General features: G+C 41.2%; 1 protein-coding gene across 2 annotated transcripts in view; it reads right to left on the minus strand.

The window, feature by feature from the left end:
- PLB1 (phospholipase B1) overlaps positions 1-26,138 on the minus strand; it is a 79,726-nt gene that overhangs the window by 10,375 nt on the left and 43,213 nt on the right. For both annotated transcript variants that reach the window (XM_042051737.1, XM_042051738.1), the window contains exons 33-50: positions 25,538-25,605; positions 24,500-24,543; positions 23,160-23,268; positions 19,411-19,462; positions 19,185-19,265; positions 18,012-18,077; positions 17,510-17,610; positions 16,568-16,649; positions 16,040-16,144; positions 14,296-14,391; positions 13,116-13,187; positions 11,454-11,525; positions 9,134-9,194; positions 8,365-8,423; positions 5,806-5,864; positions 4,573-4,616; positions 3,264-3,363; positions 1,822-1,873 (exon numbers count right to left, since the gene is read on the minus strand). In XM_042051737.1, the coding sequence (XP_041907671.1) occupies positions 1,822-1,873; positions 3,264-3,363; positions 4,573-4,616; positions 5,806-5,864; positions 8,365-8,423; positions 9,134-9,194; positions 11,454-11,525; positions 13,116-13,187; positions 14,296-14,391; positions 16,040-16,144; positions 16,568-16,649; positions 17,510-17,610; positions 18,012-18,077; positions 19,185-19,265; positions 19,411-19,462; positions 23,160-23,268; positions 24,500-24,543; positions 25,538-25,605 (1,323 nt within the window). The remainder of the gene's footprint in view (positions 1-1,821; positions 1,874-3,263; positions 3,364-4,572; positions 4,617-5,805; positions 5,865-8,364; positions 8,424-9,133; positions 9,195-11,453; positions 11,526-13,115; positions 13,188-14,295; positions 14,392-16,039; positions 16,145-16,567; positions 16,650-17,509; positions 17,611-18,011; positions 18,078-19,184; positions 19,266-19,410; positions 19,463-23,159; positions 23,269-24,499; positions 24,544-25,537; positions 25,606-26,138) is intronic.

Genomic DNA, 26,138 nt, shown 5'->3' on the forward strand with positions numbered 1-26,138 from the left:
ATGCAGAGATAACATTCACAAATGTTATTTATTTATATATATATTTTTATATATATATATATATATTTATATATATATATATATATATATTTATATATATTTATATATATATTTAGCCCCATTCACAAATGGGGCTAAACGGGGCACAGACAGTAGGGCAGAACAGAGGAGGTATGCTGAGTTAAGCTGGCAGAAGAAAAGCATCTCTCCAGGGGGAAAATCTGAACTGTTTGCTCGTCTACTGCAATTCATCTTGGCTTCTGTGAGGAAATTCCCTTCAGGAGACAAGCTCTGTCAGGGTAACCAAGCATGGAAATGTGTCTGTGGCAGCAAGCATCCCTACATGAATGTCAGGACAGGGATGGACAGGAGAGATTTGCCAGCCATGGCTGCACACTGCAGGCAGCGTGGGGATAAAGCCGTGTGGGAGTGGAGGCTGGAGTGACTCATGAAGCTGTGGAACTGGAGCTGCTGGGGATCCCTGCCAGCTGGGCAAGAATTATCCCGTGGCCAGGAGGGGCAAGGGGTGCCCCAGGGAACAGACAGCTGGATTAAAATAGAAGAGTCCAGGAGGCTGGTGACTTCACTGAGCTCATATAAGGGCAGCTGCAGCATCCACGTCACCACAAGCTAACAATAGGCGCTGCTGAGAGTTGGCTCTCATCAAAACATTTTGTAACATTCAGTACAAAGAAAGGAATCAAAGGCAACTATTTTTAGTGTGGTGCATTTACATAACAAACATCTGCGAAAGGATCCCACAAATAGAGGGAGGGCCTGGGAATCACCCACAGGTCTGAATTCTCCTCTTTAACCGGCAATTTGCTCAGAAGGACTTTCATGAAGAGGCAATGCAATGTTATGGCAGGGACACAGCCCTCTCGCTTTTTAAAAAAATGCATTAAAAGCTGTGAATAAAACAAAGTACAAGAGCCTCTGCTCTTCTATTCTATTGAAAAGCCACGCCAGCTCCCTTCACTCTGCCAAACAATTGGCAATGCAGAGCAACTGACAGTGGGGTGAGCATGCAGCATCCATCAAGAGTTCTGGCATGGAGAGACACATGCTTTGACAAATCCTGCTTATTCAGTGCCTCCCTTTCCCATTCAGCCTGAGCCAAGGAGCACCAGGCACTCCCATTCCCTTAGAGGGAATGCTCTCCCTAAACCAGCAGCTCACACCCAGTCATCCACTCAAATTCAGCCAAAGCTCGGAGCAGGGCAGCTTTGAGTTTCTCATAGATTTCTTCCCCTCCTCACTTTTGATGCCCTTTGTAGCCCTCAGTGGAGTTGGCATAGCAGACTGGTCCACAATGCTAGATCCCCTCTAATTCTCTAAAAGATTATGGTGTGACAGAGATTCACCCAGTCCTGAGGTTTCTGGTCACTGATTAATTATTTGCCTGCTCAAAACCAGACTTTTCAAAAAACCAGAGGGCTTTTTCTCCTGCAGACTTCAGTAGTCCCTCTTCCCAGTATTGTGAATATCGTGACTCATGTTGGTCTGCAGGTACCTGCTCCAGCAATTTTACACTCAACCTTTACGACCTTCACTTTGAAGGCTGCTGCTCAACAAAGCAATCCTGTGACCTCACCAGAGCCTTCAGATTTCTCCCCTTCCTCACTACCATCCTTACATCTCCTGGCTGCACTGCACCCTACATTAGGGGTAATTCATCTGGTACATTCATTGGAAAGCACAGCAGAAACAAGGACTTTTCTTTCATCAGTAAAGCACTCTTCATGACTCAAGCTTCCCATTAATTACAGTCATCTCCCAGAGACCACGGGAGCACTGAGGCGTGGCCCAAATCCCACTTACCGAGCTGCTTCTCATCAGCTCCACCAGTGCACGTGCTTGGGCTGGCATATCACTAGGAGAGAGAACGGAAGATTTTAGATGTGTGCCCTAAAAGCACGTCACCTTCTTGATCTCTCACTCCTCCTTTCAGGGGATCTCAGGATCAGCAGAAATCAGTATAAGGAAAGTGATGCCTCAAAAGGCTGAGCAAACACTGAAGGACCAAGTTGCACAAGTGAATAATCTGATCTGAAAAGCCTTCAGCTTTTCAGCTGGGATGGCTGCCAAGTGGCACGCAACTGGTATGAGCTCTTCCCATCTCAGAGTTGGCTTAAGTGCATTTTGTTTGGGAAAAACACTAATGCCCAGATGCACAGAGACATTGAGTTGCATAACTCCCTTCAAAGATCTGCTGGGGGAGTTTGGTGCTGACACAGAAGCTGGGCACCTAACCAGCCTTCCTGATCCAGCCTTAAATTCCTATTGCTTGTCTTATGGCTGGAAGATATTGCTTACATTGTGGGACTGCCAGGCTGGAGAGTCCCAGTCCAGCTCTGGACAGGATGCAACATCAACAGGCCAAAGCAAAAAACCATGCTGAGACACCAGATGGAAATGAGCTCCTGATATACCAGAATAAAACTGTGCTTGAGCTAATAAGCCCTGCCTCTCTCCAGCAACTACATAAATGCAGTTACATTATTTGGATTCCCAGAACCATATTGATCACGCTGAGTCAGCTTTGCTCAGGGTACCTATGAAATATTTAGTAGCTATACAGGCTTTGATAGCTATCCTAAATCTCTCCTGCAGCAGATTTAACGGTTGTTAAAGGTGTCACAAAAAGCTTTGGAAACAAATTCTGTGAGTATTCATGGAACAGGCACAGGGTAAGCCATACAAATTCTTTCACCTTTTGGTTCTTAACAGACTAGCAGATTTTTTTCTTCAGGAGGAGAAAGGAATTATTTCCCAGCTGCTCTTTTTTTTTCCCCTTTGCACTGCAAACAGGTATAGTTTTTAATGCCATTAGGGTAGCAGTGGGCTTCTATTAGTTAGTTTCAGGCACATTTTCAAGAAATCAAGGAATAAAAGAGATGCTCATGAATTTTTTCTCATTACAGATATTGCCTGACAGTGAATTAGGGACCTGCACACTGAAGACAGGACAGAAAGAGGTACTGGTTGAATTAGAAGCATAACTAAAGCATTGGCTCAAAAACTATGGGCGAAATCAAATAAAGAAAGGAAGCTTGTGTCTAATTTTTAAAAAGATAACAAATAAATCCCCCAAATACTGAATTGAATTTAAAAAGTAAAAACCCGAAACTCACAACTAAAAACATCAGATCACAGAAGCATGCCGAGTACCAGCAGGTCACCAGCATTACCTCAGCCCTGACATGCATCACAAAGGTCACCTGCCAGTCCATCACATCTCACTCCTTTGCAATTGTCCTTACCGTGCTGTGGCATTTCTCTCTGCTACGTTGAATCCAGCTGTTTCCTTGGAACTGCCACTGGAGAAGCCAAAGAGGTTCGGATTGAATTTCTTCAGGATGTCTTAAAAAGAAAAGCCACAGTGTTTAACCACTCACAGTACAACCAGCAGCGCTGCCTCCCACGCGCAGAAACAGGAGCCAGTTGAGTGGTGAGAATACGGACCTGTGTTTTCCCCTCATTCGTGTGACTTCACAGGAGCTAGAGACATGGCTGCTTTGAAGACTCTAGTTACTGTCCAAATTTCATCACTGCAACTATTTCTCCCCATGGGCCTGAGAAGTCAGGGCCTGGTGGCCCAGGAGATGCACAGGTGGATCTCAGGCACATCACCACTTTTGAATTTAAGTGTCAGAGTACTTGTGGTTACTTTCTTTCATGTACCAGAAGCAGATGCCCTGAATATGGCCCTCTACCTCTCACTCCTCCAGCTAGATAATACTACTTGTGGCAGTGAATTTTTTTCATTTTTCTAGATTTCACTGAAACCTTCAGAGGGGAAGCACGATGTCTGAAAACTGTTACTGTTACTGTGTCTGTGGTGCTGTCTGAACACTCTTTATAGAATCTCATTGATAATGCATAAATGAATTGCGCCTTCTATTTCTCTTCAAGCACAGTGATATGCCTGGTACAAGGCAAAGCACATCAGATTTTATTATTAACAATGTCAGGTATTGTCAAACTGCTCCACAGCATAGATCACATACAAATAGATCAACCATTGTAAGCCAAGTCCCTTCCAATTTATTGTCACACTGACCACTTAATGGTTTCTCTGGCAACTACTAGGGCAAAAAAAATTATAGTATTTTTAGATTTTTTTTTTCACTGCTATGTAGCAACTTGAAATCATCAGGAAGAACCACAGCTTTGTCAACAACCCTGGCTAGATGGACTGCTAATTGTTTCATAACCCTTCATTTGTCCACAGACATTACAGTCAGTCACTAGAAAGCACAAAACAAAATAAGGGAGGAGCAGGTCTGCCATGAACTTCTGTCAACTTCAGCACATTTACTCCTAATTCTTTTGGTCAAAAGGACGATACAATCACATGCAGGTCCTGTGATGCAGAGGGGGTGAATCAACTTTACAGCTGATCAGGTCAGTCTGGATTTCGTCTGTGACTCACATGAACTGCTCATACCCACAACAGACGGATATCCCCACTGTTTGCAAGGAGAGAATGACCATTTCCAGATGTTTCCTAGCATCCACTTAAACGGCTTTCAGTGTACTACCCAACTTTTGCTTTTCTAGGATACTCACTGGGTAAAGTAGCCTGGATCTCCAGGGTCTCATCACCTCCAATACTACAAAGGGAAAGAACAAAATCACCCAGTAGGGTTAATCCTGCAGCCATCTGTCTTATTGTCACCATATGTTGTTGTAGCGGCCCAAGAAGGAAAAAACAACCTCCCCGCCCAAAATACTTATTTCAAACAGTACTAAGGAGGTAAACCACAGGAATTCAGGGAAAGTAGTGAAAGGATAACTCACATTAAATAAAGCAGGGCAGCAGCTAAGATAGAAGCTATGCCTTCAGGCTGGGAACAGACCATATTGGAAGAACTGATTTTTCATATGGACATGCAGGGATACCTATCATTGAAAGGCATATGTCCTCACTAAAGCTGCTCCATGTTACCTTGCTGAAACTACATTTGCATGCAGTTAGACATAGGAGAGACTCCATTAAATATTAATTAACTACCTATTTGCAATTCTGCAATGCCAGTGACAAAGAGCCTCTGCCTCTGCCATTCAGAACTTGCCCGTGTGCAGAGCCAATACACTCCTGCACCACTTCTGGCAGCCCCTCCTGAAAATATCCATGCCTGCAGACACATGCAAAGGGACGCAGAAAGAGCAAAGAGGACAATGTATACATGCACACACTTATCAACCATCCATCTGCCCATAGGGAGCAGGCAGTTTCCTTCCACTCTAGCATGGATATTGAGCTTCACACCCTCTGATGTGCCTCGTTTGCCCACTTTGCAATAGCAAAGGTGTTTGGAACGTCTTCACTGAGTATGTATGTATGTATGCAGTGCTCTCACCATGTTCATGCCAATCCACACTCACTCAGACCTTCTAGCATTAGACACTGCAGTAGATAATCACAGCAACAACAACACTTTGAATAAGATCCAGAGAGACTAGCAAAAGGCTAAAAGGTACTGTGACAGAGGACCACGCTTGTAGCAATCAGGTCTGGTTAACGCACACACAAAAAAAACCCCAAAAGAAAAAAAGAAAAAAAAAGCAGCAAGAAAAAGCCCACAAAAACAAACACAACCCACCCCCCCCACCCGCCATAAGAATCACTCCTTTTCTCTTCCAGTCCTGCCTCCTCCAGTCCTTATCAAACAATACTTGCTGTGTCAGCATCCTTGCCCTGAATTTACATACATAAAGATGTAACTACACAACCAGGTGACCCACACTTTTAACTATGTGCACAAAAATAGAGAAAAAAAAATGAGCATTCTCACTCACCTCCAGGAAAGTCCCCTCCAGTCTGTTTGTAGGTCAGGTACTTTGGCTCCTACTGCAGTCTGGAAAAGATGGAAATAACAATTGATAAAATACTAAGAGAAAAAAAAGCCCTATGAATTTAGGTAGGATAGACATCATGTTTTGAAAGTGCTGAAGCAATCTGGTAACATTACTCTGCATCCAGCCAAGCTTTTGCAATATCCCAGTTCTAGCATAAGTGGTCCGTGTCCTTACTGACCACCACACACTGGCCTGTGGGCAGCCCTGCATCTCCCATACTTCAGTTTTCTGGGCTTCTCCTCATATGTAAAAGGAATTCACCTAGATAGTAAACCATGGAGCATCAGAGGAGATATAGTCCAGGCAGAGGACATCAGACTGTAAGGTCAAGGACATAAGACGCTAAAGCTACTATTCATACTGTTTTAGCAACCCAGTGGGACCCAGATTAACATCAACAGCTTTGTATTTGTTTGGATTTTTTTCTGATGGAAAATGCTTCATCCTGGCATTTCCTGAAGAAAGATGATTTTGAGAGACTTAATAATCCAGAAAAAAAGCCCCAAACACTGATGAAAAATTCCCATCCAGTTTTAGCTGTACATAAATCAGAGGAGCTGCTTTTTAATCTGCCAAGAAAACAAATCTTTGGTGTACAATCCATTTTTCCTCTCCTGGATCCAGTCTGCTAGTCTAACACACAAACTTGATGAGGTGTAGACAGGATTTTTTTGGCCAGTATAGATAAGCCTGTTGGTGTGTCTATTGCTTTCACTGTGCACTGGGGCTGAGAAGTCAGACAGATGAATTCTAACCAGTGACATGACTAAACTGCTCAATGTTTCATTAATCTCCAACTGTATCTAGACTGAGACAGCCTTCCTTCCTGCACTGTGAACTTTCATATCCTTCAAAATTAAATAAATACATAAAGCCATCAGAACAAACACCTCTGTGCTGAATTTGAGTAGCTCACAGGATGGGGACAAACCTCTAGCAGGGTCAGCACCCTGACTCGCATTCAGGGCAGCAGCTGTGAGAAGGGGTTCTTCTGCAGCTTTACAATTTTTTAGTGGTCTCACCTAATTTTGTATTCTTCAAAAAGCCATGGTACCAATTCAGCCATAAACACTGACTGCGTTCAGGGATCGTGTGGGAAGTACCAGGAGGACAATCAGTGCCTTGGTGGACTTGGCTGCTGCAGTCCCCCTGTGCCAAGGATGCCATATGAAGTGCACGTGGCTGCTGTGGGAGGTATGAGTATGTGTACACATGTGGGAAACACTCTGCCAGTATTTCTGGCCCCCACAAATAGTTCACTTTATAAAACCCCAAAACACATCTTACTGTGGCAGTGTAACTGGTAGGAACTGCATGAACAATGGCAATATGAGAACCTACTTTGCTCAGCTCTTGAGACCAGAGACCTCAAGCATCATAATCCAGCCCCTATGACTATGGCTTTCTGAGACATTTCACATACTGAAAGAACTTATATTTTAAAAATAAGAGGTATGGGATAGTGTCATGCCTAGCATTCAATATGGGGGAGGAAATAAAGCAATTAATTTTAAGAGTCATGGCAATGGATAGGAGGGAGACTCGTAGGGTCTTCACTTATTTCTTCTAAGAAAAGCTCAAAGCTTTGCAGCAGGGGGAAAGCCAGGATTACAGCAGGTCAAGCAAAATCAGTCTCAGAGCTAATGAGAAGGTGCATGATGCATAATGAAGACATGCACACCTGCCTGTAAAATAAGCCTGATCATTTAAGGGCTTCAGACCCTTCAAGTCCCTCTGAACCCAACAGGAACAGAAGCTGCTAGAATGAGCACTGGTTTAGTTCAGGAGTTAAAATTCAGAGGAACTGTTGACGCAAATGTTTGCTTTCATCCCATGCTAGAACAATTCTGTAGGGCTGTGGAATTCTAGAACTTTTTCTCAGAAAACTTCAGTGCACATCTGCAGTATTCCCTGCTATTCTTCTCTGGGGCCTTTTTTTTTTTTTTTTTTGTATCTACTTTTTTGTTTTCAACCTCCATTTCTTAGTACTTGAAATACATCAGAGCTTTAACTGGAAGACATCTAACTCAGGAAGCAACAACTGAAAGCAAAATTCTGAAATACAGAAGTATCAGACTTATCTCAAGTGGGAAGCACTTCATTCTGCAATAAATTATTTCCATGGGAGTTTCCAGCAAATGTCTTATTGCATCAAAAATATCAACTGCTTTCACTTTTTTTTTTCCTCATGTCAGAAGAGACTGTTCCTATAAAACAGCCACTTCCCTTTTCAAAAACACTTGAATAAACTGTACGCAACAGAGAATGGGATCCCATTTCTGTCCTGGCCTGAATTATTCATTGCTGGATTACACAATTGCCAGTGTCACTCATACCCCTAGAGGCTATTTCTTTGCAAAGGGAACCAGGAAGATGAGTTTTGCTTTGCCAAGCCAAAGCAATTTGCTTTCTATCTGATGATGTCTGACTTGACAACATCTAGGTGGAAAACGACAACTGCTCTTCTCATTCTAAATGTGGGAATACAGCAGTACTCACAGTCAGGGAATCTCCCAGTGCTCCAATGGCTTTGATGTCAGCAGGCCGGAGCTCATGTACTGTAAAACAGGAGAAGAATAAAACCAGGATTACTGACAACTGACAAAATACTGGTTAGGAGAAGAAATATGCAAGTCTTAGATTCCAATCTGATGGCATTTTTGCAGACTTTTAAGGCAGAAAAAGCCTCAGGTTCTGTGTGTCAGCTAGGCAAAATGCGTAACTTCTTGCCTTTGCTTGCAACAGTATATTACACTAACACGGAAAGAAATGGACCTTAAAACAGCTTAGGTAAAAAATGGAAACAGACTAGATATGTTTACAGATGCATACATTCAATCACTTTTAATTGGCTTACAGGTTTGGGTCATAGATCAATATTTCCTATTAAAATCTCCCTGTAAAGTCTTAAACTACACACAGCACTTGCACTGCACTGCTTATCAGAGTAAATTCCAACTTGCTAAGTCACTAACACCCCTAAAACACTAAAAGGTCAATTTTAATCTGCCATGTTGCTGTATGATAAATGATGTATATTATATATGCATATGATAAATGTGATCATATTTATCCACAGAGACATACCTGCTGTCATGTAGAACTTACTGTGAATGGCAAGACAGACTTTTTCCCTTTGTTGCTAAATATATCAGCTTTTATTGTTTACTTTCCATCTAGGATGTGCAATTTCAACATCTTACTGTCTTTAAAAACAAAAGATGAAATTTTTCCTATGTGTGATTTTAGGTTAGGAGTTCTTTCCCACCTGATGTTGGGACACGACTAGATGGAGTATGTCCAGGACACGACAGTTCACTGCCCCAATTCTGAAATGACAAGTTACAAAATTCTTTCATCTTGTAGCTAAAAGATAATGTGGAATTCATATATGGTTTAGTTGTACAGTGAAGAGCAAAACCAAGTTAAAACATACATCCTAGTTTGGCGCCTATGTAGCTCAACAGTCTTTTGCACCTCTTTGTGGAATACAGTCCAAACAATAATTACTTTTGGTGACATTTTCTAGCCAAAGCATAAAACTTTTCCAAAGGCAAAACATTTCATCTTGAAATACTGCTTATGACAAAGTTCCAGAAGGAAAATTATTTTTTCCCTCTCTGCAGCCTAGAAATTTTGGCCAAGACCTAGAAGTTGGGGTCTCCAGGTCTGAAGTCTTGCTCCATCTCAAAAGATAAGAGATGTAAAAGCAAATAAAAATCAATAATAAAATTCCCTGCAAAGTTATAATGTTATATTAATGCATTATATTATTAATAAATTATTATATTAGCTGGTGAAGGGTCTGAACATCAGTCCTACGAGAAGCAGCTGAGGAAATTGGGGCTGTTTAGTCGGGAGAAAAGGAGGCTCAGGGGTGACCTTATCACTCTGTACCACTGTGTGAAAGGAGGTGTGGTGAGGTGGGAGTCAGCCTCCTCCCAGGCAACTAGTGAAGGAACAAGGGGAAATGGACTCAAGTAGCAACAGGGGAAGTTCAGGTTGGCTATTAGAAGAAATTTATTCACTGAAAGAGTGGTCAAACATTGGAACAACCTTATATATTCTATTACTATATTATCATTCCCCACATACCTTGCCAGGACCCTATTATTTTCCTAGAAACTTTCAAAAAGGGCTTGCTTTGACTGAATATAAAATTTGAAAAATCTTCAAGGCTTTAAAAGTTCCAGTAAAGAAAACTGTCAGGCTCTAAATAATTGTACTTTACCATACATTTGTTGGTGGCATAATAGTTATTATGTATATTCCACCAACTGAAGAAATGGAATCAAACACACATTGCAGAACTCCTTAGCTCACCAGCAGAGAGAGCTGATGAATGTCCCCTGCTGCTTTTTGGTAACAAGCAACCATATTAGCCAAGAAGGCAGCAAGGGAAAAACTACAATTGTTACAGTGGCCAGCCCTTGCAAGAGCAATGAGAGCTGTGTACACTGATCGAAGGGCCAGCCCTGCTACAAGCAGGAGGTCAAGCTAGGGATGTCCTGAGTCCAACCTCAGTTATTCTGTGATTGCACAGTTCTACCAGACTAAAACTACATGGACCAGTGGTCTTCAGAAAGCATGGCTGCTGTTAAAAAACATCACAACAAATTCATCTGTTCTTGTAAAAAAATGGTGCAAATAGGCTCCGCTATCAATCATTAAAGTGGTTGCAGAGGCTAGAAAGGACAGATAGGCTTATTTTTAGATCAGAGAGGAAAGTGCTGCTTTACCCTCTCTCTACTTCTTTCCTTTATCACTTCAAAAGCTGTTGCTGTTCAGATTCACTGGAAGTCCAAGAGTTACCTATTTGTCGCGGGTTCGGTTTGTGCTAACCTATAACACTATTAAAAGCATAACTCTAGCTCTACAGATAAAAATCCCATTTCAATCCTGAAAACCATGGCTTTCTAAGACAATAACTGCTGTTCTTTGTGACCCTCAAGACATACAAAGATTTTGATAATTGGGTTAGTCATGAGCACCCCCAGTATGTCAAACTAGCCCAGCCCATTTTGACTGCCAAGCAAATAACTGCTCCATTTCTTCAAGTCCTACACATAACGTTTGTTTTTGCAGTTTGTTTAACATACCTCATGATAGTTGCTCAATCATGGTGGAAATTAAGTCCCTTTGAAAATGGGATTCCTATCACCTTTGCACAGAGTCACACATCCAATATGTAAAGGTGACTGCCCTCTACAGGTTAAGCTTACTTGAGTGCAAGGAAGAACGGTGCCTCCAGAACAGAATATCTAAATCTTCCTCAGATTATTTGGGGGTCAGGATTCTAAGATAACTTCTCCATACCGAGAGGAACTTGCTCTCTGAATTAATTATGCATTCTAGGTTACTTACTTCTGGTTGCAGTTTTGATACAAATGCACCAGTAATGTAATTAATTTTGTTTGGCTTTTAGGAAAACATTTGTTTACACTGGAAAAAGTGCAATGTAAGGCAGAATTCTCTTTCCAAAAACTGGTAATAGTTTATGTAATCTATAAATTCAGGATGATGTGTTAAGAGACAAGACGCAGCTTTGCATAGTTTGCCTAAAATGCAGCAAATGGTGTAACAATTACCTCTATTGGCTCTCTAGTGGGCTCCACAGGTGTGTAGTTGCTATTCTTGTATGTTCCCAGGAATGGACTGTTCTGGAGAAAGAGGAAACAAAATCAGAGAAATAAGAGAAACTAGGCAATAAGGACATGGCACAAACCACAGCAAGTGATACCAAGGTATCATATAACCAAGAAAGTAATTGCCTAAGCTGTAAAATTGGATTCTGGACTTCGAAACCATGCTCCTTCCTTAAAATTCCTAACATTTGTTTTTAGAACCTTATCATAAAAATTACATATGCCAGATGCCAATTGCAGCTTAACATTTTCCTCTCCTAATGTTCCAAATTAGACTTTATAAAATGTTTAGTCCCTTCAAAAAGCACTGAATTAAAATCTAGACAAAACTGGGCAGATCTTCTGTGTCAGCAGCAGGGAGGTGAAATATTGCTTACTGAAAACATCATTCTTCCCTCCAAGGGAGGCTGTAGAAATTTCATCGTTATTTTTGTTCCCTACTGATGCAGCATGCATTCAGGAAGACACGCACATCATATAGGCTAAAAAATTTCACCTGGAGGCCCACTTACCTCAATTGAGAGGAACTCCAGTATCTGCATAAGGAAGTCTTAAAAACCACTAAAATTAGAAGGTAGGCTTTTATTGTACTGAAGTTTGCCTCAAAACAAATAATTTTCTGTGGCTACTGGCACTTCCATCAATGAACTTTTCATAGCACTTAGGCTTACTAAAGGCTTACCATTTCTGCAAAAAGATCTATATACATCTTTTCAAGGCATATAAAACTTTTCTTTGCCTACTTCTGAAAAACGACATCTTTGAGTAAGAGTGAAGAAAGGGAAAGAAGTATAAAATCCACATTATTTGGCAGTGAAGAAGTTGCTGAGTTAATTTAAGCTGCTTGGAAAGAGTGCTGGGTAAATGAAGTAGGATCATTTTGAGTGAATCTGAGGACTTCTGAAATATGCTGGTTAATACTCAGCAGATTTTCCTCGTCCGACAGGATGGACACAGTATGGACAAAAGCCTCGTGTATAAGTTGAATGCCTGTCTCCAGAATTCAGAGAACTCAGAACTCTGCTCCCTGATCTGTTCAGTTCTTTGGCCTTCTTGTTGAAACTGCTGAAGAAAGGGAGCCAATTACTGCTGCCTGCAGTGGTCATTTCCACGTGCTGGTACCTAGCAACTGTACTGCAAGTTCAGCAGCTTGTTTTGTAATTGCAGAAGCAGCTTCCAAAGAGTCTGAAGTATCCCTCTTATGGATCAGGCCAGGAAAACCAGCCTGCCACTAATTCAAGATAGATTCTCTGTTTTCAAAGCTGCTGCGGTGCCCAAACCCCACTGATTCTGACGGGAAAGTTAATGCAGCATATTCTGTTGTTTGCTGCTTGAGCTGCCTCTGTACTTCACAAACAACAAAAAACAACCTCTGCTACAACTGCAAACACACAAATCAGCATGTTGTCAATCAGTATTCACAGCACAGCAAAATGGCCACGGGACACCAGCGCAGGTATATAAGAACACCTGCTCACTCAGAGGTAAACAGAGAACAAAGCTTTAAGTAAACTGCTTCCACATATACCAAACGCCTGCTCTCTGCAACAAGCACAAGCAGTACAGCCTCCTGATAGCCACCTTCCAAAGTGTGGGTATATTTACCTGAGCTGGACAGCCAAGGACGATGTCAGCCGAGAAATCAAATGAGTTAGCTTTCTGGCCTACAGGCTGTAACTACAAAACAAAGACAAAAGAACCTGTTTTTTTAACCATGTCAGCTCATCTTAAATTTGCATAACAATTCTAATTTTAAAAACTCCGACATACATATACCTTTCAAATCTATATAAAGATGCCTGCATTTACAGACCTAGATTTACAGCCAAGGCTGAAAGGCATCTACTTCTCAGAAAGAACATGGCAACTGCAAAACAAAAGAGCAGCTCTAGAAAGAAGCTTAAAATGGGAAGTGGAAAGCTACAGTGGAACAGTTTAAACTCCTGGAGGATTTTGGCAGGCACATGAAGTACCTTGGAACTTCGCCAGAAAGCAAGGTCATAAACTTTCTTCTCTTGCATAAAAGACGTTAAGAGTCCCTCAATTTTTTATAGCTAAGATGCATGATGGCATCTCCAACAAAAGGCTGTTTATGTGTAGAAGGTAATACCAAATCTAATTAGAGGTACTGCTTGATGATTGCTTGCAATCATGTCAGCTGTTAAAATATTACCCCAAAGTACATGGAAGTTACTGTTCAGGATCCAAGATACTGCCTCTGACTGCTGGGTACTCCTGCACTGCAATGCTAAGTAAAATGGGTTTGCTTAAGCAGTCTTTAGTGACTCATTTTCATTGAGCTTAACTCATTTCCAAAAGTAGTAAAACTGAACTGAATTAAAGCCACTTTAAGTCCTAATGAGACATTAAGAACACATGGATTTAAAACAAACTTCTAAGCAATCAATTTTAAATTGACGGATGCAGTTACAATTCTTTATTTGGTGGTTTCCCATAGCAGCCCATAGAAACATCATCCTTATAAAATGCTATCCCGCCTTGCATGAAAACAGATGAAGACGACTCAGATGACAGATGAAGCTGCCCAGATGAAGCCACAAAATGACTGTGATCGTGCACTTGCAGCACCCCACATGCTTTAAGAACCAAGAGATTCTAGGCAGAGAGAAGTGCCAAGCCAAGAGGGTGTTTAACTAGGTAAGGAGAGACAAACACAAGGTCCAGCACTACCCAGGCCTTAATTGCAATGATTATTACAGAGATCATTTTAATGGTAGTCAGGTCTAGGTGAAGATCTCATTATATGCAGAACCTGTCACCTTACCACAGCATTCCAGAGGGCCTTGGCAAGCTGAGAATGGCCTTTCTGGCTCGGATGGAAGCAGTCAGGTGCAAAGTAGGAGACATCTGGATTCCCATCCTACAAATAAAAGCACAAAGGACATCTGGGTGTAGAAGAATCCCCACGGTTCCAACCTGGAGTTGCTGAGGCCAAATCACAACCAGTAAAGAGAGATTCGTGTCACTTGTTGTCCCTGCTCCATTGCAGGAAGGATCCTGGTTATCTGGTAATACAAACTGTACTCAGGCAGACCCGTGAGCTACCAGAAACACTTAGCTAGAGATGATTATATGCCTCCATGGGCATATCCACCCAGAAGCAGCAAAACCACCATTTTCAATTACAGGTACAGCTCCTCTTCAGGTTCTGCAGTTAGGATGGGTTCCTCTCCTTGGTTCCAGCTGTCAGTAGAACTGGAACCACAGGCAACATTATGCTCTGCAGTACCTTCTGCACAGCTGTGAGTTTTGAAAGGATCAAGAAGCGAGTGTTTGATGGAAGGCAGCTGGGCTGACCAGGCACACCAGAGCAGTCTCCTTTCTGAACAAAGCTGTACTTTAATACAGCACTGGAGGGTCTGAAGGAAATGGAGTTTGAAAATTTAAATATTTAAATATCACACAAATACCGAAATTAGGGTCACACATGACCGAAACAACACTTTTGGTCAGAGAAGTTCTTCCTCAAAACTTGAGTGGGTTCTGTTTCAGTGTGGTTTGGCTTGCTTTTTAGAGGATTATTACTAAAATTTGCACCATATCTTTTGCCATGTTTAGAGACAGAGTTTTCAGTTCAGGAACATCTGAATGTTGTGTGAGATAAGAAAAAGAGCATCCTGAACTTCTTAAAATCTGAACGAATGCTTGTGAGTCTACAAAAAATGGTTCAAAAATATTTTGCTGCTTCTGTTTTTATTTCTGTGTTCCCTACTCTCAGTACCAAGATCCCTAGGGATGACTTTTCATAGGCACCAGCTTCATGCACAAACAAACAAGACAAAAGGCCTGTGAAGTTTTCAGTCAGTTTTCCAAATTTGCCTGTAGCAGCGTCTTGGTTTTTCAAAATTTCACCAGCTATTGGGAACATTTTCAGAATCAGACCAGTTCAATTATGCCAGAGCAATCCCTGCGCAATATTTTGCCCCATTTGCTCTTAGCTCCAGGTACATATGAAAATAGTTTCAGCTTTAGGGAAAGTTTGAGTCTTTTCCTAGATTTACAGCTTACTGGAACTTGCCATTCAAGGAACTGAAATATACATCAACATATACATATTAACTACATAAAACTACTTCCACGAGATCATAGGTAAACTTCCCTTTCTGTCAGACACAGAAAAATGAGTTATGTGGCATAAAGGGGAGCTAACACCATAGTCTCCACTGAGCAATGCAGCTATGCTGCTTTAAGAAGTGTAACTTAATAACTCTTTTATTAATCAGGTTGTATTTTCAGGAATAAAAATATTTATGTACCTTAAAGAACATACACAAACAAACCTCTTAAATCAGGTTTTGACTCATTTTCCAAAAGAGTAATTGGTATTAACAGAACATGTAAAACTAAGAAGTTCTGACTATCTGAAGAAATCTGTTGTACTATACCAAAAAGCAGCAACTTCTCATAAGAAAAGCACAGAACAAAGTGAAACTATTTTGCATATGGTCTCTACAGGTAAGAGACCCATCCTTAGTCCTTTAAATGCAGAAGTCACCTTTAGATCATACCTGATCAAGAGAAGTCTCGAGATTTTGGAGGAAAGGTTGGATGACCACTGTGAAATTTTCATGAGTGCCATATCTGCCAGACTCTATCAGTCTCTGAACGCCAAGCTGCAAGAAACAAAAAACCATCAGCCATACCTCAACATCTCTACATCACAACTACTTTCTTTGTTTGGGTTTTCTGAAAGCCCTGGAATCAAAAGGAAGTTTTACTTGTGAACTTAAATAGCCTCAGACATTGCCAAAGGAGGGCTGAGATGTTGCAAAGGGGCTGAGAAGGCTGGAACACCGAAACTGTTTGTCAGGGACAGGATTTTGGTGACTAAACTCCCACCGATTAACCTCTACCAGGAAACAGTTTTTCTGAAGACCTCTGCTGCTCGTTTTGGTCACATGATAGGTTTGGATAGCAGCAAATGACCTCCTGCCGAGTTCATAATTTGGATGAAATACTAGTATGATATATGCTTGGTAATCAAGAGCTCACCTCCACTGGAAATAAAGTAACTGTACCACTCTTGATAGTCATACCTGGTAAGCTTTGGTGGCATCCCTCACCATCGTTAAATTTTCTGAGTTTTCTTCTCCTGTGAGAACACAGCTACACAGATAACTGTGGGGGAGGTTAGAGGAGAGAACAGGAATAGAGAGAGTTAAACATCTGATAATGCAGAAGCCACCCTTTGCCACCCAATGCCCTCATGACATTACTTCTTGATCCTTTCAGAACTCACAGCTGTGCAGAAGGTACTGCAGAGCATAATGTTGCCTGTGGTTCCAGTCATGTTTCTGTGAAAACGTTTTATTGTCCTTGCTACTTAGTCTTATTTTCTGCCTCACATGAATGATAATACTCTAGGGAATTTTGGTTTCACACCCAGATATATCAAAATAGTGCACACTGCACAGAGGGCAGTTTGTTTTATTAATTACACCCTGGCATCCAAAGGCCCTGCAGACTGACAGAGGTCTGACACCAGACCCCCTGGGAACTAGAAAACAGGTCTTTGAAATGTACTGCCTGCTTTACCTCTGAGCTGATACTGTTCCAATCAACAATTCCTTTTGCATTCCCAAGACAGAGAATTTCTCTCTGTCTGAAAGGTCAGCAAAGAATGCAAATTACCAACTGCACTAAAGCCTCTGAAACAGGAGAAGCCTGTTTACTCTGGAAATACACCATGTTCCCACAAAAAGGCCTGCAAATTCAAATGTTTGTGCACTTCAACCCCATCTTGAAGAACCCTGTATCAGTAACTTTAACCATAGCCTTTGAGGTGTACATCATGTACAGTTCTAGATATGGAACACACTTAGGTCAAAGCCAAGAGAAGGAAATGCCATCAAGCAGGGTGATGTCAGCACTGCATGGGAAGTCCACAGGACTGTGCTGCTACCTTTAAACATCAGCTCAAATTATGAGAGAAGCATGGAATAAAAACACAAATGGGACAAAAGGAAGACAAGCCTTACTCTGCCAAGTAAGTGGGGCACTGAACTGGAGTGTCCACAAATAACTGTCTTAGAGGGAGGATGTCCATCACATCGACCAGACTCACTAGAGCTTTTGGAACCTGAAAGGCAAGTCAGACTTTAGCTTAGAAGGAACAGGTTACACAGCCCACAGTGCATTTATTTTACCCCAAGGTCCAGCCATTTGACACACCCCTTCCCTTTCTCCACCACTGGAAGGATAAAAAAATTTAAAAGAATGAAAAAGCAACAAACTCCCCCAACTCAGCTTTCTATTCTTTTCCCACACCATAGCTCAGTGTTACTATCTGTCATTTCAGACTGCATCTCACTACTGCAGATAGACAAGACAAAAGAAAATGGTTTTTGTAGAAGTCAACAGCATATGTTTGGTACCAGAATGGAAAAAAAACCCCACAAAATCAAACAAACAGAAGAGCTAGCATCAGTCAGTCATGTCTCAGTGTGAGCTAGAATGCTGGGATAATTTCACACTACTTGCCTCCTTGTGCAGAATATCAAGAGTTTCTTGAATCCTTTTGATGTAATTCCCAGCTGAGTAGTGAACCTGATAGAAACAGAAGAGATTACTGTCAAATGGAGACACGAAGAATTTAGGTTGGGAGGCTGGAGAATCACATTAATTCACTTCCTCTTCTGCCCTACAATGCTGTGGTCAGTAGAATGTTCTTGCTTCTTTCTAGAGACTAGGGATTTTAAACATTGCAATTAATCTAAAACATAGGGAGGCTCGGTGAAAGTTTGGATTTAAAATAAGCCTTGTTGAGTAGCAGCATATTTAACCCAAATCCACTGGGCCCTTCACATAAAAATGCAGGAAGGAGCCCAATCTGAATGCATGCTGAACAGCACAAACCAAACAGCCATAAGCATGCTCACAGCCACTGATAAGCTCTCATAAAATTATGGGAAATCATTGCTTGTCAAGGTCATAGCTATAAATAAGGCTATAAAACTTGGCAGCAGCAGCAAAGATGCCTAGCAAGGCTCCTGCAGAAGCAGCACATTTCTCAAGCACAAGGGGTTGCAGGAGAATTGAAAATGCTCACAAGAAGTTAGCATATTAAAGGCAAGAGAGTGAGAGCTGGCAGTGAAAGGTGGCCTCTCCCTGCCGCCTGCCCACTCAACTCCCATGATCTCCTTATGGCAGCCCTAAAGGCTTTTCCACAATCCAGAGAAGCATAACATTCAAATATGACTGAGCACTGCAGCAACTCCCCTTGTACATACACCTCACCTGCTCCTAGCACCTCCCTACACTGTGAATTATGGGGTGATGACAATTGTAGGGTTGCACTGCTTTGAACTACCACTACCATTCTTGGATGTCTAAAGAGGCCAAGCTAGCAGCAGAGCAGTTACCACATCAGAGGAGTGAGGCATTTCTTCCCTTCCATTTTTTGCTTATGATCAAAAGACAGTAGCCAAAGCAGTGGTTCTTAGCCTGGAGTAAGCCAGAGAAAACAAAACCATCCTACTCTGTTGCTGGTAACTTTTTATATCAGGGTACTGCCAGCAACAACCCCTGTCAAAACATAGAGCAGCCCATCTATAACTCATGTTATCTCTGTGAAGCCTTTATGGATCCATAGGTTTCCCTCGAGGTGTTTCTACACCGACACCCCCGTTTCAGATAACCACTTCCACTACTCACAGGGTCTTTGCAATAGTTGCACAGATCGTTGCCTCCAATATGCACTGTTATGAGCTTCCAGTCAGCACTGAAGTCAATTCTCTGTGCAATAAAGAAGAAAACGACGACTCTGAATTTCTTTAACTCTGTGATATGCATGTGGGGTCATTGCAGGTGCATCTGTTGTGTCAAGCAACACCTATTTCTATTCACGCTTGTATGTTTAAAGGGGTCTCAGACAACTTACCTGATCAGTTTTCATAAGTCTCACGAGATTTCTTGCTTGGGCTGGCAAGTGCCTGGAAAGAAGGAGAACTAGTGAGAGAAAGAAACTCCAGTATTGAGAGATCAACATTACCACACTTCAGACATCTTAAGTCAAGTTATCAGATCCCGGAAGGGTTGAGTGAGAACACATTACAATACTCATGTTGCTGTGATCAAATTACAGGTTCACATCTTGGTGATAAAATCAACATCAAATCAAACTTGAATACAGATTTTACTCAAGTTCAGTAATTTATCTGGAACCATAAGTTCAGCTCCTATTACAGTGCTTAGCACCTCAAACAGCTGAAAAGCCAGACACGGCAACAGTTGTTACAGAGAGCCTCTGCAGAGCTAGGCTGCTACCAGCCTATTCTTTGTAGACTAAAAGAAGGGAATCCCCAGTCCCAATATTTAGCTGACCTCCTGAGCAACATGCCCCTGAAAAACTTACGTTTCAGAGTTCACTGTGCACACTGTCCTCATTTTTGTAGTCTGCACCCAGAATCAGTACATAACTATGTGAAACAGCTCTGTGCACACAACTTTTCCAGGGTAATTAAAAATCAAAAAACCCTTCAAGATTACTCAGACAAGTTAAGATGACAGCCTTGCTGCTTTCCAATAGCCAGGTGAGCACTCTTTCTCTTTTTTCTGTACACACACATATATATCAATAGATTAGATAGATAGGTAGAGAGATAGATAACTAAAGCGCAATGAGTTTTGAGTTACCTAGGCTGAATGCTTCAGCTTTGTTTCACTGCCCTGACACATTGGTCTTCAAATATGCATAGAGAAGAGAAGAGAATGGGGTCAGAAATCATTGACCTTCCAGGCAGGTCTGTGGTTTGGAATGAGCTGCATCTCCCTCCAGGCTCTTGTTAAAGACACCAGCTGTCTATCATTTCTGGGAGCATATCAGCTGACACTTGTTTTGTATGGCAACCAGAGTTTAGCTCTCCTTTGCAATGCTTTGTTTACTGTAGGAAAAAGAGAGGCCTCTCACCACCCTTGTCCAGTTGAATACTGATCTAACACTGGCATGGGAGCATCTACTAAGGAATGAGCCCTGTCATACATCTACTTGTGACACAGACACTGCGGGCATGTAGTAGTTCTTATCACCATTACCCTTGTCCAATGCCATAACCTACTTATTTATATCCCAAAGCTATCACAAGCCGCCACAATTTCCTTCTGTTCTTACTGTGGAAACCCCTAAGCTAGGGCATTGACTTCAATATTGACACAGAAGAAAACATCACTTCTTGATCTGACAGTCCACAACATATTTGATTTCTCATGCAGTCAGTGAGGTGCTGGTGCATCCTGAGCCAATGCAGTCAGCAAGATCCAATAACATCTTGAATGAAGTAGTGCCAGCAATCATCCATCCTTGAACTGCAGTTTCAACCAAATTTAGATCCTGACCAATGGAAAAAGTTTGCTAAAGGGTTATACAGATATTCACAGTTCCTGACACCTGTTTTCTCCTCTCTCTTAAATTTTAACCTCCTTTTTTTTTTTTTCACATGAAATCAGATCCCTCAGCCAGGTTCTGCTTCAGCAACATTATTCAGATCTTTCCTTAACTCTGTCATGTACTTAAGTACTTAAGATACTTAACTCTATCATGTAATTAATGAATGCAGATAGGCTTTTTTGCTGAATGAGACCTGCATTACTACATTTTCATTTAGTTCAATAAAGAGCTCTTCAAAGCAGCCATGCCATTTCTTATGCCTGGTTTCCATAAACTGGTAAGGCTGCAAAATTATCTGATTTCAGAAATGTCCCAGCACCTCTGGAAAGCACTTTCCAGATTAGCACCATAAAGCAAGACAGGCCAGGTAACAATTCTTAAATACCAGCATTAGCTGGTGGACTTCTTCTGCCCTGTGAATCACTGGAAAATGGATGGTTTTGGCTGACGGAGAATAAATGCTGGATTGTATCATCATTCCCAGGTCAAATACCTAAAGCAGGAGAAAAGTTTCCTTATGTTGCAATACATTCCAGTAGATGAATTAATCTTCTCAGGTACATCAAGAGCCAAAACATTATAGGACAGAGCCCCAAAAGGAGTATCTCAGAGCTCAGGGCTAGTAGTTTACAGGACTTTACTTTTGCACAACTTTCTGCAGACAATTATGAGACAGAGAAACATCAGAAGACAAGCAGAAATCTGGCATGATTGTTGTCTGTGACTCCTTGCTGAATGTTTACAAAACATGGTTACAAAACAAAGATAGCTCGATTTCATGATGTTTATCCAGACCAGTCACTTGCAGGGGAAGAGAGAAAACTAATTGGTGTAGATGAAGAAAGCAATTTTCATTAGACTGGCATGGATCAACTCATTTCAAACAGCTAACAAATAGCTATTTAATAGCAATGCCTGGGTTGCTGCTGATACAAGTTGTCTTAAGTCATAATGGTGACTTAAGAGGTTGTGTATCCTGCTTCAAGTCCTCCCACCAAACCAAAAAGACTTTTTAGGGATTTATCCAATAAAGAATGCAAGACAGGCACCTATCTCGTTCTTTCATGCAACAAGCAAAAGCTGGAGGTAATCTGGATGTATGCTGAATACAGTATGTTAATACAGTCTCATTAATGGCTGATGCACATTTCACTGACATACACGGATACATTTGGTCATCACCAGGTAAAAAAAGGCCTTTTCTCAGTTCTGGGGGGGCTGTAGGATATAGCAGGGGACCTAGTACCCTATTTCTGTCATGAAATCCATGTATTTACTGAGATTACCAGAATGACTCAGAAGTTACTCAAGGCCTACAGGAGAGCAATAAAAAAACCTGATAAATCCTAATAATCTTTGTTTAGCTACAGCAAATGCAAACACCTCTCTTGGCTTCAGAACTTCACTTCCAAGACTTCTTCAGAAAGCAAGACGAATTTTTCTTTAAACAAACAAATTAAGGTCTGGGTAATATCAATTCACAATGTCAAATCCAGGCATGATCTGCCAAATTCTGTGCCCAAACTATGACTGAATTCAAGCAGCCATCTGTTTTGTTAATTAAACATCACTGACTTTGAATAAGTATCCAGGGATTTCTATGATAAGCAATGTAGCAAAGCTCAACTCATGGAGCTTCCCAGGTGTGACTAAAAGCAAAGAGCCAAATTCAGATGACTGCAAGACATTACAATCCCTATTATATTGGCAGAACAGGCTGCAACTGCACCAGGTCTGCAATGCACCAAAACCCATGTATGACCATTAATAATTCTCTTTTCTTAAGCTTCCAGACTGTTTTTTCCCTGCCTCTTTCTTGTCCTCTCCTGCTTGCTTATCCAAAAACCTGAGGCCATAATTATGTAAGATTTCATCCTGTTTCACTCCTACTTTCTCTTTATCAATTCATTGCATGTTCAATTTCTACAAACATTCATGTTCTCAGAGATTTATTGACCAATAAATAGATAAATTAATAGATATTGAACAGGAAGGGTAGAAACCTCCAAAGAGAGCTTACCGGTTTCTTGTTTGTGGATTTCATAACCAGGATTGTTAGTTTCATTTGAAAGTTCAGCTATGAAATAAACCCATACATTTAACATGTTTTGAGCCAATTTTCAACTCTAACTCAACTGGTTTTGCTTGCTCTTCAGAGCAAGCTGTGACAGCACATGAGACAGTTGAAAGGCAATTAGATGAAGCATCCATCACCTAAAAATGTAAAACAAGAAGCTACATACTCAGCCTGTGCTCCAGGAACTGCTTGGTTAAGGAATGCATTGGAATCATTCTCACTCCCGGTACCAGTAGAGTAGCCCATGATCTTAACATTGAACTTTCGAAAGATGTCTGAAAAACAAAGGTGGCAATGAAGGCAAAGAGACTCCAGCTGCTCCCTGCCTACAGGGACTAGCACACACCAGCACTGCCACAGTTTTGTCTCTGACAGCACAGCTGCTGCTGCTAGATGGATTCACCAAGCAGTGCGGAGGGGGTCACCAGCTGGCAGTGACTCAGACGGCAGTGTGCTTGCAGTGCCCTGCACTGGCACCAGCAGATAAGATGAGCAGAATTGAGGACTACCACGTGCAGTTCTCTCTCATGTTGTAGTGGTTAAAGCCTAAAATAAAATTCTCAGACATACGATGTTGACTTTGTGAAGTGAGTGCAAAGGGTCCTTCAGCCCAGCAGGAGCTGGTTTTCAGCTAAAGGATCTGGGTCTTCTTCACTGCTGTGCAAAATCTCATGCTACTGACAAATGTGAGGAACAAAGCCTTAGATGCATGGTTCTGATGAAGTCCCACCATGTTCTCCACAGTAGTTTCCAAAAGGAAGTTGACAGTAATTTACAGCTGAGAGTGAACATGGCCACATCGCAAACTATAAAATCTACTCTAATCTCAAAGACTGAGTTTAATCACGTCTTAATGAGGGCTTTAGCAAATGTAATAGGACTCAATTAATCAATTAATTGCTTGTTCTAATTATATTCCTGTTACATTCTGCTTAAAATAGTGGTCAACACACAAAAGAACAGTTTACTGGCCCTCTTCGAATGGAAGTTTATTATTGCAGCTGATCCAAACTGAAACTCGAGAGGCTTTACATTAACAATAGACTGAGATATGAAAAGTTGCAGGTTTCAATGAAGAGGAAGTTAAAATTATGTACATAAAAGACATGTATGAGTAGGCAGCTTTATTTACCAAAGAGGCCTACTCTATGCAAATATTTCTTTTGGAAATAATTGTGATGGAATATTTATTAAAAGCAAATATTAAGTACATCATGAGCACGGACATAGCAAGGTTATTTAGAAATTCAAATAATACTCAACAAAGAGTTGAAAAGGAAGAGGGAAAAGGAAGTAAGGGAATTTCTATCAGGTTCTCAGCTTCATTGATGAAGGCAACTTTTTATTTTTTAATCGTAGGATACTGTTTCTTTTAAAGGTAGTTCTTGTTAATTACACTAAACCAGCTTTGAGATACTTAAAAGCTCTCTAGAAATCCATCAGAAATGAGCCCACTGCATCTCCTCGATCTTGCCATATTTTATATCTAGCAAAGCGTTTACTTACTAGGTAGAGTTGTCACATTCTCCAAGGACTCATCTCCTCCAATACTAAAATGAGAAAGGAAAATCCCAGTCACTCATCTCTTATCTGGACACACACAGTAAACAAAGTGAAAACTTGCCATACATCATGGGGAAGAGCAAAGGGTTATTAATTTAGTAACTATTGGTCAGAATCCATGGAGAGGACAGAAGTGGAAGTGCTATTGGGGAGAACAGGTGAGGTTTCAGTGGTGAAGATGCCCGTCAGAAAGATTTAATGCTCTTGCAGATGTACAGGATCAATAGTCAATCATTTATCAAGTGGAAGAAAAATGCCTGACATAGCTTCATACTCAAATGATCAAGCCTTAAGTATTGCAGATTAGAAGGTCAACTTTGAGGCCCACTCCAGCCTCATGAAGCCACTCTAAGGCAACACCAAACACAGACAGCCCTTGAATGACCAGAGAGGTTCAGCAGTGGTTCCTCACTTTCTCCTGCTTTCTGCACAGGGATATATTTCTCCAGCTTTTGTGTTGACAGGACATACTGAGGCCACACTCCAGCATACACAGAGGTATTAGCACAGCACAGAACTGCTTCAGTCAATATCAATAGAGCTTTATCACAACAGCAAAACAGTTTAGTCTTTTATGACTGTGTGTTGCTGTATGTGGCAAAAGTTCTCTGGCCAAACTATCTTCCATGACACTACAAAAAGTTCAGAAATAGAAAACTTTGAGAAGAAGTCCCAAAACCAACCAATTCTGACTTGTTTGTTCCAGTGATTCTTCTCCAGTTTTGTAGATTTCCAACCTGACATCCCAACATAAAAATGCAAACTGTTGCAGGCAGCCAAAAATAAAAGCACGAGAGAGATCAAAAAGCTTGCTTAAAATCCACTGCTGAAAATGCTTTCTGTCAAGCTACTGTTATGACAAATCCTGGATCATGATACACGTTCAAGAAATGCTAGCCTGAGAAGTAACTTTTTTTTTCAACTTTCTGACAGCTGTAAGACCCCAAACACATCTCTTCATCACCTTGGCTGAAGACTTACCTCCAAGACAGTCCCCGGTATTGAGTGGTCACATCCTGGAGGGTGTCTGAGGCAATTCCCGAACCAGCCTGGACATTATTTTTCAATAACCAAATGAAATTAAAGCACAATTACTAATGCAATAGTAACTTGTAACACCAATACATAAACAAATACAATTTACTAATTTAAATAGAATTACATAGTTGTTTTGTTTACTTTTGAATTGAATGGATGTCTTCCAAAGCCTTAAAAGGCATCTGACTTTTCCCAAACCTTTCTCCTGAAGAACACAACAATACCTTTCATAATTATTTACAAGCATCATACTGTATATATGACACACAAAGTGTATGATGGAGCTGTGGAACAAAGACGTGGGTCTAGATGAGATAGATAACTTTTTTATGGTTGCATTACTCAACAGTGATGAAAACATCTCAAACACATCAAACTTTCTGGCTAATGATATGAAGCACTATATGAACTCAGCAGAGAAAATAAACATGTATCAGAAAGAAGCACCATAAAACATCTATACACACCAGTTTGAAAACCATTGTGCTAGATATGGAAAGACTTATAGCAGAACTGGAGCCAGGAGGAAGCACTCTCTACACTT

The sequence above is a fragment of the Corvus kubaryi genome, unplaced genomic scaffold (assembly GCF_017639235.1).
Source record: "Corvus kubaryi isolate FWS band 111438036 unplaced genomic scaffold, C.kubaryi_AGA036_p1.0 76, whole genome shotgun sequence".
NCBI classification, from domain to species: domain Eukaryota; kingdom Metazoa; phylum Chordata; class Aves; order Passeriformes; family Corvidae; genus Corvus; species Corvus kubaryi.